The sequence below is a fragment of the Cynocephalus volans genome, chromosome 2 (genome assembly GCF_027409185.1).
Source record: "Cynocephalus volans isolate mCynVol1 chromosome 2, mCynVol1.pri, whole genome shotgun sequence".
Classification (NCBI taxonomy): domain Eukaryota; kingdom Metazoa; phylum Chordata; class Mammalia; order Dermoptera; family Cynocephalidae; genus Cynocephalus; species Cynocephalus volans.
In genome coordinates this window covers 172,820,288-172,838,710 of record NC_084461.1, presented here as the reverse complement: position 1 = coordinate 172,838,710, position 18,423 = coordinate 172,820,288, and the positions used below count along the sequence as shown (strand labels likewise).

Genomic DNA, 18,423 nt, shown 5'->3' with positions numbered 1-18,423 from the left:
ACGTCTGTGTGTTGTATCTAGCCCATAGACTCTGTACAACCTGTGCTCTGTACAACTGTGGAAATTCTTTGATGTATTTGCTGGAATATGTGTCTTCTGAGGAGTTTTAACCTAACACCAATCTTGATTTGGAGCAGTCTGCTACTGATTACCACTTGTAGCCATTTCTGGCATAAAGGGTTGGCAACTTTGTTTCACTTGAGTGTTCCTTTGAACAGACTTTGAAAGATCCTCTGTTTTCAATACTGGATCCCCTAAGCAGTGAGGGATGGAGGATACTAACAAGATATGTTGCTGGCTATATCCCTGTATCTTTTAAGCAGAGAGTTAGGAATAGCTCCTTATGGATTTGGCACTAGCTTCATTCGCTTTGCATTTGGCTCTGAACCCTTTCACGTAGTACTGCATTCCATGTTTCCTCAATTAAAGGTCTGTGGTATGAATGTAATAAGTTGCTTAGTTAAAGAGAGCTGTAAAAAACATTACAGGGAATTGAAAGCAGTAAGGAAGGTAACCCTTGCATATTTTCAAGCCTGGTCCTTTTCAAGGCACCTAAAGTCTCCTAATATTATTTAAGGCTTTGGTAGTCAGGGGTATCTCTAGTTAATAGTAGCATATTACCTGTCTATGCAGAGTAGCCCTAAGCCAAACAAATCCTAATTCAGATTCAAGGAGCTTTTTCTGGTTGGAATGTCCACCCTCTTTCTTCCAGTTCCCTGCCTACCTTAAAGATCCTGTGACTTTGCAGACCCAGACTGTGCCTGGCTAAGAGTCCCATAAGAGTCCCCAGGGAATTCCATAGCTTGACTTATGTATATTCTGTCTCCTTCCAGGGAAAGATACAGATGGTTGTTTGCATCGTCACAGGCACACGAGATGATCTCTATGGGGCCATCAAGAAGCTGTGCTGTGTGCAGTCCCCAGTGCCCTCCCAGGTGAGCTGGAGTTGAGGCGAGAGGCACAGACAACACCTCTAGCCTCTCCTGAGACTCGAAAAGAGGGGTATGTGTGTTCGCAAAGACTAAAATAGTTATTAGACGCCAGTACATCTAGAGCCTTCTGGTGAAAGTTTCTTCTGATTAGAGTAACCTGGCAAAATCTGCTGAGAGCTCTTTATAAATGCTGTCGTTGTGTTCCCAGATGAGCAGTTTTGCCTGTTTGGAGGTTGCGTTGCCAGGTGGTTTCACATGACTAGGTTCTGAGAGTACAGGCTTCACTCTCAAAGGGGAAAGCTATTTTTCCTGTGGGAGTTGAGAAAAAAAAAATTCCACTCTGCATGAGATCCTCTTGAAAGTGTCCTTTTGTTGTTTTTTTGTTCTGTGTGTGGGTGGGTGGAGTGTGTGTGTGTGTGTGTGTGTGTTTGTGCGCGCGCGCGTGCGTGCGTGCACCATGTACATGCATGCCTAGAAACCCTAGCATTAGAGCTATTAATGCAAAACATAATGTCTGCTAACTCAAGTTTCTTAAACAAATGTAGTATTTACTATAGACTTGTTCATATTTTCTGTGAGGTTGATAGTGTTTTGCTTTTTCCCATACCTTTTGGTCTCTTCATTATAGGTCATCAATGTTCGAACCATTGGTCAGCCCACCAGGCTTCGGAGTGTGGCCCAGAAAATTCTACTTCAGATTAACTGTAAATTGGGTGGTGAGCTCTGGGGAGTGGATATCCCTCTGGTGAGTGATGCTGAGATATGTCTTTATTCAGTTCAGCTCTCCAGGGAATCCCACCTAGCTATTTTCCTAGTTTTCCTCAGCTGATTATGCTTCCTACTCTCAATGCTTACTCAGTAGTCTAAATGGCTTGCTGCCTGTTTTTGGATAGACCATGAGCTAAGAATGGTTTTTACATTTTTAAATGGTGAAAAATATAAAAAACCAATATCTCATGATACATGCAAATTACATGAAATTCAGTTTTCAGTGTCCTTAAATACAGTTTTGCTAGAACATAGCCACACTCCTTTATGTGCTGTCTATGGCTGCTTTTGTGTTAGAAAGGCAGATTCAAATAGACCCTGCAGAGACCATATGGCTCACAAAGCCTAAGATATTTAGTCTTTAGTCCTTTTACAGGAAAAGTGTGCCAATCCCTGGTCTAGATCTCTGGCTTTGTTCATTGTGTTTAAAAAGTGTCAAGTTATAGCTGGCCTGTGGCTCACTTGAGAGTGTTTGGTGCTGATAACACCAAGGCCATGGGTTCGGATCACTGTATAGGGATGGCCAGTTAGCTCACTTGGGAGAGCGTGGTGCTGACAACACCAAGTCAAGGGTTAAGATCCCCTTACCGGTCATCTTTAAAAAAAAAAGTGTCAAGTTGGTTGTAGTCTTTCTCTTCCTTTCCCAGAATTTATTTTCACGTGGAAACAGTATGGGGTTCAGATAATAAGTAAAAGTGGAGCGATGGATTGCTTGGGTTTTGGATTTGCTTTTTGTTTTTATTTTCCAACCTAGAAACAATTAATGGTGATCGGGATGGATGTTTACCACGACCCCAGCAGAGGCATGCGCTCCGTGGTTGGCTTCGTTGCAAGCATCAATCTGTAAGTACTACTCAGATTACCTCATTTTGATGCCTAATCTTATTATAAATCCAGCAAATATTTTTTTCAGTATTACATATTATAATATAAAGAGTTATAAATTCCATCTTCCTCTATCTTCCTATGATGCTGGTTTATACAGCCTATTTATCAAATTTGTCACAGGTCCAAGTTTGCTCCCCTGCTGCAGGGCCACCTCCTTCAAGGAAGGGATCTGTGCCTTGTTGTTTTTGGCTTTTTTCCACCAGAAAAGAGGCATTTTTTGTTTATTTGTTTGTTTGTTCTGATTGTAAAAATAAGGCATGCTCATTCCAAATAGCTACAGAAATTAGAAAGTGAAAGTTCCTCAGTGGTCCATCTTTTATTAACCACCACCAAAGGTTTCATGTATATACACTTTCAGATTCTCTTTTATGCATATATTAACACATATATGTGATATACACAAACACATTTTTATTTATTTACACATGGGATATTATTATGCATACTGTTCCTCAGCTTGTTTTATGCACTTAAACTGTGTATTTTGGACATTTTCCCATATCAATACAAATAAATCTTAATCAATTCTTTATAACTGCTGTACAGGATATATTATATGCTATATCACTACTTTTTTTTTTTTAACTAAGTCCTCTGTTGATGGATATCTAGGTTAAGTTTTTTTCTACTGGAAGCAGTTTTGTAGCAAATATCTGCATTTATATATATAATTTTGCATTCTGTATATGGCTTAAATACACATCTTTTCCCCATATCACTACCTGTTCTTATGTGTAACCTGAATGCATTTATAGATATTTGCTGTGGGTTGATTCATAGAGAAGGTGTGTGTGCTGACACCCCAGCTGCAGGCCTTCCTCTGTTTGCTCATCTTTCTCTCTCTGTCTCTCTCTTTACCGACCCCTTCCCCAGCACCTTCACAAAATGGTATTCACGAGTGATATTCCAGATGCCTCACCAGGAGATTGTGGATAGCCTGAAGCTGTGCTTGGTGGGCTCCTTAAAAAAGTTTTATGAGGTGAGGAGAACAAATTCTAAAGTTTCTGGGTTTTCAAGGACTCCTTACCTGAACACTTTAACAGGAAGTCTGATGTGGGAGGGATCCCAAATCGAAGGTGAATCTCTTGAGTAGTCATTGCTGAACAAGCAGCTCAAAGTTACTTCTTTCAAGATTCTACTTGTACAGACCAGCTTGGAGAGCTAAATGCTTTGATTTGGTTTGGTAAGTAATAATTATTTCCCAGGTTGTCAGCCTGATGCCTGTAGATATAATTTTCATGCCCTTATCAGGGAAGTAGGGAGTAAATTTCGGCAATTAAAGCAGCTTATGAATTTACTCAGGCTTTTATGACTGTCATTAGGCTCTGGCTCTTTTCATTTTGGTTTAAGACAAATACCTCCCTGTAAGTCACCCCTAGAACTCCAAAGACGGCTAAGCATAGAGAATTGCTGTCATTAAGCTGATATTGGGTCAGGAACAGTGAGCAAGCAAGGCACTGATTTTTGTCTTGGCCAGTACATCAAAGGAAACACTGATAAGTGGCTTTTATTTCTTAGGGTCAGAGTTAGACCCTAACCTTTGCATAGAAGTTAAACAGCAAGAATTTAATAATTCGTATGATCAAAGTCAATCTGTAGAACTCCACCTTGTCTCTTTATAGAATATTGTTTCCTACAGTGTCCTGAAAATAGTTTGGTTCTGTTCAGGTATTAGGGATTATGTGTAAAGAAAAAGAAAATTGAATTTTTGTCTCTAAGAAGGTCCTTTTGATGTCTTACTTTGTCAACAAGTTCTACCAGACCTTCTTTTTTTCTTTTTGTTGTTGTTTTCCTTTAAAGCTCTATATGTCTTCTAGCTCAAAGGCTATCTCTGTGAAGCTTTCTCTATTTTTCTCTCACTGCTGCATCCCTTACCTGGTATTATTTCTTTATGCTCCTCTCCCAAGGTCCTTTGTTTATATTCTGTGTAGTAATCATCACATCCTGCCTTACATTAGTTATTTGTATCCTTATTTATTGCTCCTACTAGATTGTAAATTACTTGACCACTATTTGATTATTGATGATTGTGTAATAAAATACCCTTAAATTTAGTGGCATACAATGGGCATGTTATGGTCACGGTCAGGAACTTGGACAGAGTGCAGTGGGCTCCATTTCTTCTCTACGTGGACCTCATCATGTGTTGTTCATTTTTTTGTTGCTGGTTTTTTTGGTGGCTGGCTGGTACAGGGATCCAAACCCTTGACCTTGGTGTTATAATACCGCACTCTAACCAATTGAGCTAACTGGCCAGCCCTTGTCATATTTTTTACACATGGGTTGGGCTTCCTCACAGCATGGTGACTGGATTCAAAGTGTGAACATTACAAGTATGTAAGAGCCAGGTAGAAGTCATGTTGCCTCTTATTGCTTAGCCATGGAAGACACTTCTGCTGCATTCTATTTGTCAGGTAGTCACAAAGTCCATCCCAGTTCAAGGAGATGGAAATAGATTCTACCTCTGGAAGGGTGGCAAGATTCTGGAAGAACATGCAGGACTGGGGATATTGCTGTGGCTGTTTTTGGCAAACAGGCGTAACCTGCTGCAAGCACAGGAGCTGTCTTGATTGCTTTTCTATCCCTTACAATCCCTTGTACATAGTTGATGCTCTGCTTGGTGGGTAACATTGAATTTGTAGTTCCACAGCTCTGTTCTAAGTCAAATAACAGTTTGTTTTAGTTTTTGTTTCTTTACCTGGACTATGAACTGAAGTGATATTTATTGAACCCTATTGAACCAGGTCAAAGAGAAAATAAATCTGTGTTTATTCTAAATCTAGAATAAAACTCATCATCTAAATATTCTCTGAATCAAAAGGTTTCATTTAACCCAAGTCCTGACTATCGTCCTAGTCCTATGGCAGCTTTTGCCATTTTCTCAGCTGCCTTGCACCTAGCAGAAGTAATCTTTGTATTTAAACTATTTTGATTGTGTCTCTCCTGGACCTTCATCTGATTCCTCAGTGGCCTCAAAACAAATTTACTCTTGGGTTTTAAGGTTCCAACTATCTTTAGACTCCCCAATTTTATCTTCCCTTAGGAAGTTCCAACACCTCCACATAGTTATATTCCTACACATTTTCATCCCCATTTAGGTCAGTGCATGCTAGTTGAGACCCCATCTTCTGCATTCTAAATTCTTCATTTGGGGCCAAGCCCGTGGCGCACTCGGGAGAGTGCAGCGCTGGGAGCGCGGCGACGCTCCCGCCGCGGGTTCGGATCCTATATAGGAATGGCCAGTGCACTCACTGGCTGAGTGCCGGTCACGAAAAAGACAAAAAATAAATAAATAAATAAATAAATAAATCCTTCATTTGTTCTCTGGACTCATATTTAGTATTAAAGTTTTTCCAAATATCTTCATCCGTTTTCTTGAACAGTTGATTTCTTTCTTTTCCTTTTTCTGTTACCAGGCTTTTCCTTGATGAATACACTTTTCTTAAAAGCATCTCAAGCTGTGATTGCGCTCATATCTGAGAGCCAAGTATCTGCATTATTTCCTCCTTACAGCCAGTTGAATCTTCAAGTGTTGCTTTACCACTAGCTCTTCCTTTTTTTGGAACATACAGTATGTATTTATTCATTAGATAGCTACTTATTGAGTGGTTACAATGTACCAGACACTGTTCTAGACACTGGAGAAACAGTGATAAAACAGATCAGGCCCCAGCCCTCATGGAGCTTACACTCTACTGGGGGAGATTGTTTTCTTGTTTATGTAGTTGCCTGTATATTATATAGTAATGTTGTAAGTATTAGATTTAAAAATGGTGAGTATAGGTTCTAAAATGTTGTGTTTGGTAGATTTAAAAAGTGATATGGAAGGGCCGGCCCCGTGGCTCACTCGGGAGAGTGCGGCACTGGTAGCGTGGAGGCCGCGGGTTCATATCCTATATAGGGATGGCTGTGCACTCACTGGCTGAGCATGGTGTGGACCACACTGTGCCGAGGGTTGCGATCCCCTTACTGGTCAGGAAAAAAAAAAAAGTGATATGGAAGATAGACTTTCAGGCAAAGGGAATGACTATCAGCTTAATGGCTTTAAGGTAGAGATAAGCTTGGTTGGTTTGGTATGTTCAGGGGACTGAAAAAAGTCAGGAATTATTGTAAACAAAAGGGAGAAGTGGTCAAGTTATGTTATCTTCTGTAAATTTAGGTTTTATTCTGTTTTTGAGTTCAGGCAAGAGATGGTAGCTTGAATGAAGGGAGATGGAAAGAAAGCTTGAATTGGGGTCTGTTTTTGCAGTACAGGTGCCAGTACTTCCTGATGGTATAGATGTGAGTGGGAGAAGAATGCAAGAAGAACAGATTTCTACATGTTTGGCTTGAGTTGTTAGTGCCATTTTCTGAGAAAAAGGAAGACAGAAAAGAAAAGCAAGAGTTTCTGTTCTGATTTTGTTAAGTTTTTAAAAAATTTCTTCTGGTGGTTGGTCGGTACAGGGATCCTAACCTGCAACCTTGGTGTCACAAGACTGTTCTCTAACCAGCTAAGCCAACTGGCCAGCCCTCGATTTTGTTAAGTTTGATATACATATTTGATATCTCTGTGGAGCTATGAAGTAGGGCAGTGTGGAATTCTGGGGAGAGGTCAGAGCTAGAGGTCAAGATTGGAAGCCATCTGCATGCAAATGGGAGTTAGAGCCATTGGTGTAGATGTATCACCCAGAGAGAGTTCATAGAAAGAAGAAAAGGCAAGCTATAACATAGGCATTCAAATGTTTAGAGATTGAGCAGATAAGGAAGAGCCCACAGGTAGGAGTTAAAAAAAGGAGTCAGTGAGGAGGAAGAAAAACAAGGAGAGTGTGATATCACAGAAGCCAATAGAAGAAAGTATTATAAAAGGAAGGGAGTGGTCAGCTCTTTCAGTTATTGATGATAAGTCTAGATAAGACTATAACAGAAGAGTAATGTTGAATCTTTCAACATGGAGGGAGGTCTGGGGATGGAATCCTGATTGTAGTAGATTAAGAGAAATCATGGGAGGGGAAGTAGAGGTGGGGGAGTAGACAATTTTTGTTCTTTAAAAAATAATTGTGCAACTTCATGAGAGAACCTAAAGAAAAAAAAAAGAAAAAAAATTTTGTTTTCGTCAAAAGTTTGTGTGTATTTATATATATTTATATAGTTTTAAATATCAAACAGTATCTGTACTATTTTCCTAGAGCTGCTGTAACAAATGATCACAAACTGGGTGGCTTAAATAAGAGAAATTTATTCCCTCACAGCTCTGGAGGCTAGAAGTCTAAAATCAAGGTGTCACCAGGGCCATGTTCCTCTGAAGGATCTAGGGAAGGATCCTCCTTAATTCTTCCTAGCTTCTGGTGGTGGCCAGCAGCCCTTGATATTCTTTGGCTTTGCAGCTACATTGTACCAATCTCAATCTCTGTGGTTACACAGACTTCTTTGCCTGTGTGTCTGTGTCTGTTCTGGGTCCCTGTAGCTCTTTATCCTTAGAAGGATTCCAGTCATTGAATTTAGGGCCCACCCTAATCCAGTGTGACCACATCTTAACTAGATTATATCTGCAAAGAGCCAATTTCCAAATAAGGTCACATTCACAGGTACTCGAGGTTAGTACTTGAACATAAGTTTTCGGGGGAATATAATTCAACCCACAACAGTATTAAAAAGCATATTAAAAAAAACAGGTTTCCCAACCTATTCCTTCCCACTCTCATGTTCACCTTCCTAGAGGCAACAATTTTCACCTATTTTAGCTTTTTTATTCTGGCATACATATTCATACTCCTAAATAATATATATATATTTTGCTCTTTCTATTTGAGACATTAGCTATTGTCTTCCTACTATGGAAAGTGAGGATTTAGATATCATAATACTGGTACCATTGCCACCCCCATCTCATACCTCATGTCACCCAATATAATTATATTACAAAGTCTGGTTAAATCATTTTTTAGTAATTATAATATTATTACAGCTGAGTCACATAGTATATTATGATTACAGTTTCTTTCTTTTACAACTTTTTGGTTTATTTCTGGAGTTAGTAATTGCCTTGCTTTTCTTTCCTTAGTTTTCTTTATATTTATCACTAATTCTTCTCTCAAATTCAACAAGAGACCTCTAAAACTTTTCTTACTAACTTCAAACACACCTAGTAATCTATAATTTCCTTTTTTTCTTGGAGATCTCCTTTCCTAGACCACTTCATTATCCTGTAGCAATCTGACCTAAATTCTCATGAGGCCTCATGCTTATCTGTGACCTGGGATTTCCTTTCACCATTTGGGAAATTACTTTTGTCTCTTTCCTGTGCTGGATGTCTTTATCCTTCTTGGTTTATTTAATTGCTAATTTCATTGTTTTTGAATGACTCTTCAGTTGCTTCTGACAAAATCTGAAGAATTTTAACTGTCTAATTTTATGTTTATTCACACTGTTGATTGACAGTTTATATATAGAATTCTGGGTTGGCAGTCATTTTTGCTCAGAATTTTGAGGGCATTGCTTTATTCTGAATTTTAGTATTGTTAACAAGCTTCAACTTATTTCTAATTCTTTGTGTATGACCTTTTTTTTTTTCCCACTTCTGTTTATCCCTGGCATGCTGAAATGTAATTATATGCCTTTGTGTTTTAGTCCGTTTTGTGTTGCTATAACAGAATACCTTAGACTGGGTTATTTATAAAGAACAGAGGTTTATTTGGCTTATAATTGTGGGACAGCTGCATCTGGCACAGGCCTCAGGCTGCTTCTACTCATGGCGGAAAAGTGGCAGACAGCTGGCAGGTAGAAGCAGATCACATGGCGGGAGAGGAAGCAAGAGAGAGAAGCAAGAGGTGCCAGGGTCCTATAAACAATAAGCTCTTGTGGGAACTAAAAGAGCGAGAACTCACTCATTACTCCCCCTCCCCCAGGGAAAGCGTTAATCCATTCATAAGGGATCCGCCCCCATGACTCAGTCAGTTTCCAATTCTGCCACATTGGGGATCAAATTTCCACATGAGGTTTGGAGGGGACAACACATCCAAACTCCATTACTTTGTATGGGTATTTTCTCATTCATTGTGCTGGGTATTTACTGGATACATTCAATCTGGAAGTAAGCCTGTGGTTCCATGAAACTTTCTTTTATTATTTCTTTAATGATTTCCTCTCATCCATTTCTATTTGTTTTTACCAATGTTCTAGATTTATGTCCTCTAATTTTTTTATCTCCTATTTTTCGTATTTATCTCTCATTCTGGTTTCTTGTGGCTTCCTTAACTTTACCTTCCCTTCTAGTAAATATTAATTTCATTTATATTCATTTATATGGCATATCAATGAAATTTAATATCATTTATATGCATTTATATTTCATTTATCTCCATTTATACAGCAGACATGGGAGTAGTATCATTATAATTATGCCAGAAATTTGGAAGAGCCAGTGTGGGTAGGGATAGGTTTAAAGAAATAACTAATCTGGCTAATAGCTAATACATTTTCAAATTTTTGTATTAATTTGATTATTCTTTTCACTCTTGATTTACCATCCTTTGTATCTTATGATAAACTTGTGCAGAACTTTAGCATAGCAGTTAGCTTATGGTTAGCTAAATCCAGTTCTTCCTCGGGCCAGTCATTTTTCCATCAGTATTATATCCTGTGGGGGCTTTAACTCAGTTTCTTAATACAGTTGATTATCAGCTTATCAATATCAGTATTATCATAAGACTTGTTTACATGAGTTAGTAGAATATTACAAATAAGATTAGTGTTGATAGTTGATATAAGCTGAAATAAAGAGTCAAAAATATTGGCACATTTCTAGAGTTCTCCTCAGCCATGAATAATTAGTTCAGTTCATCATCATATTGTATGGCCAGAATGTCTCCCAGAGTTGTGCCACTTAGGTATGTAGGCTTTCGTTTGACATTGTCAGGTTCCACAAGCAGGAGTGTTCTCAGCAACATGGCTTTTACCCCTTCAGGCATCTGGTTTAGTTGAGCTAACTGACAATATAGCTCTATAAGCCTCTCTCAGGGTACCAATATAGTATTGGATTTCTCTCATCTCATAACCATTTATTCATTCCTTTACCCTCAGTTACCAGTCTTCCTTCTCTCCTTTTATACTTTGGAAGGCACGTTAGGTTTGGCCACTTTGCTGGTCTAGATTTCTGGCTCCACTAGTCTGGCAAGTTATCTCTCCCTCAGTTTTACCCATATAGAGTAGGATTATATAGGTACAGAACTAGTGGTTATCTTGACCACCAAGCAGCATAGCTTCATTCACTGTGAACCTGTTTTGTCAGATGGTGTCCACCTCAGGTGAGTACCCCAGAATATCCACTCCTGGCTTCCAGCCACCATCCCATCCTGGAAAGAGGTTCTTCTGATGGGCATAAACATATCCTGCTTTCTTTTTTTTAACTTGAGGGGAAATAAAATAACATGCAATTTGCACCTTTCTCTTGGTCCTGGGGGTCTCAGGAGGCAGGACTACACATAGCCTCTGCCAGGAGTCTCTCAGGGAGCAGGGCTGCACGCAGCCCTGCCAAGAGAGTGCAGTAAGGTGAATTGCTCAAAACATGCCTTGAGCTAGGGGCTGCCGCCTGGGGAGGTTGTCAACCAGAGACCAGACACAAAGTTCTAGTTGCATGCACTAAGCAACTTTATTGGGTAAAAGTGTGCCTTATATCTATTTTAGCCAGCTGTAAACCCCTCCCATACCTCCCTGTCTCCAAGGCAAATCAAAAGGAAGTCTGTGGTTTGCCGTTAAGCCTTGCGAATTTTTGCTGACCCAGTCTTTTTGCATTTCTGCTGTCAGTCTACATCCTGGAGAGAAAGAGTGCTTCCATCTTTAACAGGTGATTGCCTTCATTTTCCTCCAACAATTAATTGTTTTAAAACATACAATTTAGTTGTGTTTAGTTTATATATAATACTGTATTGTATAACCACCAGTTGTGTCTACTTTAAAAACTTTTTTTATGGGCTGACCTTGTGGCTCACTTGGGAGAGTGCGGCGCTGGGAGCGCGGCGGTGCTGGGAGCACCGAGGCTGCGGATTCGGATCCTATAGAGGGATGACCGGTGTGCTCACTGGCTGAGCGCGGTGTGGACAACACCAAGCCAAGGGTTACGATCCCCTTACCGGTCACGAAAAAAAAAACAAAAAACTTTTTTTATCACCCCAAAAAAGCACCCTATACCCATTAAGTAACAATTCCCCCATTCACCCCTCCCTCTACTCCCTGGTAATGTCTAATCTGCTTTCTGTCTCCATGGATTTACCTATTTTAGATATATCATATATAATAATTATAAAATCTGTGACCTTTTGTGTCTGGCTTCTTTCAGGGTTTATCCGTGTTGTGGCATGTATCAATACTTTATTTTTATGGCTAACTAATACTCCATTATATGTTTATTCCACAATATGTTTATCCATTTATTTGTTGATGGACATTTGAGCTGTTCTCACCTTTTGAGTATTGTGAATAATGCTGCTATGAACTCACCTAACATGTATTTGTTTGTCTGTTTTTAGTTCTTTTGGGTATATGAGGGTACTTCAAAAAGTTCATGGAAAGATTCACATTATCTTTTAATTGTATTTTTCCATGAACTCTTTGAAGTACCCTCGTATTGCCTGGTAATGAAATTGTTGGGTTGTATGGTAATTCTATGGTTGACTTTTTGAGGAACCACCAGGCTGTTCTCCACAGTTGGCTGCACCATTTTGCATTCCTCTCAGCAGCGAACAAGGGTCCAGCTTCTCCTCTTCATTGCCCAACACTTGCTGTTTTCTGTTTTCATTATAGCCATTGTGAAGTGGCATCTCATTGTGGTTTTGATTCGTCTTTCTTAATGACCAATGATGTAGAACATCTTTTATATGCTTGTTGGCCATTTGTTTATCTTCTTTGGAGAAATGTCTATTGAAGTCCTTTGCCCATTTTTTATTTGAGCTATTTTATCTTTTTGTTATTGAATTGTAGGAGGTTTTATAAATGTATATCTTCTAGATGCTGAACTCTTATCTGATAAATGATTTGCTCATATTCTGCCCCCCCCACATCTGTACGTTGTCATTTCATTAACTTGATAATGTTCTCTGATTCATAAATGTTTTATATATTTATTTTATTATTTTTTTTTAATTTAAAAAATTATTTTATTTTCACTCATTCCATTTCCAGTGCTCTTAATTGCATGGTGTAGATCCAGGTTGCTGTCTGATATCTATTCCTTCTGCCTGAAAAACTTATTTTTATATATATATACATATATATATATGTATATATATATACATACACACACACATATACATATATATATAATTTTTTGGGGGGGTGGCTGGCTGGTATGGGGATCCTTTTAATATTCTTGTAGAGTAGGTCTTCTGGCAATGAATTCCAAGTTTTTGTCTGAGAAAGGCTTTATTTCTCCTTCATTTTGAAATATATTTCCACTGGATATAGGATCTTGGGTTGAGGGTTTTTTTTTTACCCCCTTTTAGCACTAAAGTTATTCCATTGTCTTCTAGCTTGCATGTTTTTTTTTTTTTTTTATTGAATCAAAATTGATTATACATATTTTTGGCATTCAGCATTGACATATGTAGATCAAATCAATATTACTAGCATATATATTGTTACAAATTGTACTTATTCTTAATGCCCCTTGTCCAATCTCTCCCCATCCCCCTCTCCATCTCCCCACCCCTTCTAATTAGCCTAGATTTCTTCTGTCCTTCTGAAAGAGTAATTAGCCTAGATTTCTTCTGTCCTTCTGAAAGAGTAATGGTTACTCTGTTGATTTGTTGCATAGACAATCTGTCCAATATTGAGAGGTGTGTTCAGGTCCCTCAATATTATCATAGAGAAAATGCTTCTTCTGTCACTTTGGAATGAGGTTTGTGGAGAAAGACATCCTTTTCTTTTTTTGGTCTCTGCTGGTGACTCTTCTTGTGTCAGTGCACTCCAGGGCTGGTGGACCATCTGCACAGTGGTGTCAGTATCTAGCCACTTTCGCAGCAGCTATGGTTATTGTGGTGGCTGTGGTGGGCCACCTACATGGAGGTGATGTTTTTGGCATGCTCCTTACCTAGTTGGTGGTGGCAATGGCAGTGTGCCTGGTTGTGGGTGGGGCGTCCAGTCCCTGGATCCATGCCTCCAGACCCTAGGCAGGCCCCATGGCACTGGTGGTATGCCTGGTTGTCACCCCTTTCTGACTTGGTATCACAGGGGACTTCCAGTCCTTCTAGGTGTTGTAGGTGTTCTTTGGTGAAATGAGACCTTTACTAGTTAATATTAAACTTTTTCTCTGGTTGTGGATACTGTTTTTTCTTTCAGTTCTGTGTTGGATTATTTGCTGTTCCCACCATTTAAACTCTGTGTTGGAACTAATTTGTTGTCCTTTGCTTACTTCTAAAGTGGGGGAACTTCCTGTTGGGACCAGTACTTGAGCTCTGTGGTTGAGCTAAATTGCTGCTTTGCTGTTGATTCCCTGAGGAAAGCTTTTTGTGCAGCTCAAGTTTTAATGGTTGACTTTATAGGACTTCTGGGTTTAGTGAAATGCAATGCACCTGGGTTGTGTAGAAACACTGGTCTGGGCCTGAGTCTTTTCATCAAACTGCACCCATGCAATTCTATATTCCTGACCAGTCTCCTCTGAGTGGTCCTATGCTGACTGAGGGATAGATCAACTGTCCTTGCTGTGTCTCAGTATTCTCCTGGTGGGCCCATCTCCCCCACTGCCTATGCTGCAAACACTTCCCATGGGATGTGTACGCCGGTCCCTTGCGATGACTCACCAGTCTCTGAGTGGCTTCTTTTTTTTAGTCGTTGTGACTCCTTGCTCCTATGTGAGTCCACAGGAACCCTATTAGTGGTCTTACTGGCCTGGAAGCCATCAAGGCCCTCTTCTCTGCTGCTGCCTCTCCATGCAACTTCATCCTGAGGGCACAGCTGCAGCTTTTGCAAGCTCCTAACCTGTGTGCTCAGCAGCTTCAGCCTGGAAGCAGCTGGGGCTCGAAATGGTCAGAGCAGTTTTTTATTTCTCTCATCATGGCTTCTCTGGCCTTCATACAGGTCTCTCCTCCTTTTCCCCTAAGCTCTAGCAGCCCTAGCTTGGCTGTCATTGCTTTTTAATTGTTGTAAATTAGTTGATTTGTGGGAGAGTAACGCTGGGGACTGTCTATTCTGCCATCTTGACCAGAAGTCCATAAAAGTTTTAAATTTTGATGAAGTTCAACTTATCTGTTTTGTCTTTTGTTTCTTATGCTTTTGGTGTTAAATCTAAGAATCCGTTGCTAAATCTGAGGTCATAAAGATTTACCCCTGTGTTTTTCTCTAATGGTTGTATAGTTTTAGCTCTTACATTTAGGTCATTGATACATTTAGAGTTACATTTTGTATACAGAGTGAGGTAGGGGTCCAACTTTATTTTTTGGTTGGCTGGCCTTTATTGGGATCTGAATCTTTGACTTGGTGTTATTAGCACCATGTTCTAACCAAGTAAGCTAATTGGCCAACTCCAACTTTATTCTTTTACATGTGGGTATGTATCTGCTTGTACCAGCACATTTGTTGAAGAGACTATTCTTTCTCTATTGAGTTGTCTTGGCACCCTTGTCAAAAATCAATTGGCCACAGATGTTTGGGTTTATCTCTGGACTCTTAATTATATTCCATTAGTCTGTATGTCTCTCCTTTTGCCAGTACTACATTGTTTTTGATTACTGTTGCTTTGTAGTAAGTTTTGAAATTGGAAAGTGTGAGTCTTCCAATTTTTTTTATTTTTTGATATTGTTTTGGTAATTCAGGGACACTTGTAATTTCATATGAATTTGAGGATAGGCTTTTCTGTTTCTGTAGAAAAGGCCATTGGAATTTTGATAGGGATTGTAGATTGTAGATTGCTTTGCAGAGTATTGTCTTAATTGCTTTGCAGAGTATTAATAATAATATTAAGTCTTCCAGTGTATGGACACAGGATGTCTTTCCATTTATTTAGGTCTTTAATTTTTTTTCAATTGACACATAATAATTGTACATTTTTATGAGGTACAGAGTGATATTTCAGTATGTGTATACAATGTATAATGATCAAATCAGGGTAATTAACATCACATAAAACATTTGTCATTTCTTTGTGTTGGGAATTTGAAACCCTCTCTTCAGCTATTCGAAAATATACAATACATTATTATTGTAGTCTCCTAACAGTGCTATAGAACACTAGAACTTGTTCATTCTGCCTGTAAGTTTGTATTCATTAACCAGCATCTCCCTATCACTACCACCCAACCCTTCCCAGCCTCTAGTAACCAGTTTTACTCTCTCCTTCTATGAGTTAAACTTTTTTAGCTCCCACAGGTGAGTGAGAACATGTGGTATTTATCTTTCTGTGCCTGACTTATTTCACTTAAAAGTATGTCCTCTAGCCTCATCCATGTTGCTGCAAATGACAGGATTTTTTATTCTTTCTCACATCTGACTGGGATTCCATTGTGTATATATGCCACATTTTCTTTATCCATTCTTCTGTCAACAGACACTTAGGTTGATTCTGTATGTTGGATGTTTGTTAATGGTGCTGCAATAAACATGAGTGCAGATATCTCTTTGACATACTGATTTTCTTTCCTTTGGATGTTTTTCCAGTAGTGGGATTGCTGGGTCATATGATAGTCCTATTTTTAGTTTTTTGAGGAACCTTCATACTGTTTTCCATAATGATTGTACTAATTTACATTCCCAGTAACTATGTGTGAGAATTCCCTTTCCTTGCCAGCACTTATTATTTTTTTTTCTTTTTGATAATAGCCATTCTAACTGGGGAGTGATGATATCACATTGTAGTTTTGATTTGCATCTCCCTAATGATTAGTGATGTTGAGCACTTTTTGTGTATTTGTTGGCCATTTTGTATGTCATCTTTTCAGAAATGTTTATTCACGTACTATGCCCACTTCTAAATTTGGCTATTTGGTTTTTTGCAGGTAAGTTATTTGCTATTAATCCCTTGTCGGATGAATAGTTTGCAAATATTTTGTCCCACTCTGCAAGTTGCCTTTTCACTCTGTTGATTGTTTCCTTTCTTGTGCAGAAGCTTTTCAGCTTGATATAATCTCATTTCCCTATTTTTGTTTTGTTGCCTATGCTTTTGAAGCATTATCCATAAAAATATTTTCCCAGACCAATGTCAAAGTATTTCCCCTGTTTTCTTTTGGTAGTTGTGTAGTTTTGGGTCTTACATGTAAGTCTTTAATCCATTTTTAATCAGTTTTTCTCTATGGTAAGAGATAGGGGTCTAGTTTTATTCTTCTGCGTGTGGATATCCAGTTTACCCAGTACTGTTTATTGAAAATGTCCTTTTGCCATTGTATGTTCTTAGCACCTTTGTTGAAAATCAGTTGGCTGTGTAAATATGTGGATTTAATTTTGGATTCCCTATTCTGTCCCATTGATCTATATGTCTGTTTTTATACCAGTACCATTCAGTTTTGATTACTGTGGCTTTTTAGTATATTTTGAAGTTAGGCAGTGTGATGCCTCCAGCTTTGTTCTTTTTGCTCAGAATTGCTTTGGCTGTTTAGGGTCTTTTGTGGTTCCATATGAATTTTAGGATTTTTTTTCTACTTCTGTGAAGAGTGTCATTGGTATCTTGATAGGGATTGCACTGAATCTGTAGATTTCTTTGTGTAATATGCTTATGGTCATTTTGACTATATTAATTCTTTTAGACCATGAGTACAGGATGTGTTTTCATGTTTTTGTGTCCTCTAATTTCTTTCATCAGTGTTTTGTAGTTTTATTGTAGAAATCTTTCACCTCCTTGGTTAAATTTATTCAGAGGTATTTTATTTTTTTGTAGCTACTGTAAATAGAATTGCTTTTTGATTTCATTTTCAGATAGTTCATTGTTGGTATATAGAAACAGTACTGATTTTTGTACGTTGATTTTGTAGCCCACAACTTTATTGAATTTGTTTATCAGTTCTATGAGTTTTTGGGAGGAGTCTTTAGGTTTCTCTGTATGTAAGATCATGTCATCTACAAACAGGGACAATTTGACTTCCTCTTTACCAATTTAGATGCCTTTCATTTCTTTTCCTTGCCTAATTGCTTGGGCTAAAACTTTCAGTATGGTGTTAGATAAGGAGTGGTAAAAGTGGACATCCTTGTTTTGTTTCAGTTCTTAGAAGAAAAGCTTTCAACTTTTCCCCATTCAGTATGATGTTAGCTGTGGGTTTGTTATATATGGTCTTTATTGTATTGTGGTATGTTCCTTCTATACCAATTTGTTGAGAATTTTTATCATGAAGGGATGTTGAATTTTATCAAATTCTTTTTCTGCATCAATTGTGATGATTGAATGGTTTTTGTCCTTCATTTTGTTGATGTGATATATCATGTTCATTAACTTGTGTAAGTTGAACTGTCCTTGCATCCCTGGGATAAATTCCACTTGATCTTATTGTATACTCTTTTTGATGTGCTGTTGGATTCAGTTTGCTAGTATCTTGTTGAAGATTTTTGCATCTATGTTAATCAGGGATATTGGCTGTAGTTTTCTATTTTTGTTGTGTCCTTGTGATGCTGGCCACCATCATTTTCTTTTAGCTAGCAGTGTTTTATAGTTTCCATACACAAATCCTTCACTTCCTTGGTTAAGTGGAATTTTTTGGCAGCTGGCTGGTACAAGGATCAAACCCTGGACCTTGGTGTTATCAGCACCATGCTCTAACTGATTGAGCTAACTGGCCAACCCTCCTTGGTTAAATTTATTCCTAGGTATTTTATTCTTTTGGATACTATGGTAAATGGAATAGTTTTCTTAATTTCATTTTTGGCTTATTTGTTGCTGGTGTAT

At 38.5% G+C, this 18,423-nt stretch overlaps 1 protein-coding gene across 2 annotated transcripts in view; it reads left to right on the top strand.

Annotated features, from left to right (window-relative positions):
* PIWIL2 (piwi like RNA-mediated gene silencing 2) overlaps nucleotides 1-18,423 on the top strand; it is a 64,529-nt gene that overhangs the window by 32,681 nt on the left and 13,425 nt on the right. For both annotated transcript variants that reach the window (XM_063087089.1, XM_063087088.1), the window contains exons 16-19: nucleotides 834-935; nucleotides 1,561-1,677; nucleotides 2,455-2,543; nucleotides 3,462-3,567. In XM_063087089.1, the coding sequence (XP_062943159.1) occupies nucleotides 834-935; nucleotides 1,561-1,677; nucleotides 2,455-2,543; nucleotides 3,462-3,567 (414 nt within the window). The remainder of the gene's footprint in view (nucleotides 1-833; nucleotides 936-1,560; nucleotides 1,678-2,454; nucleotides 2,544-3,461; nucleotides 3,568-18,423) is intronic.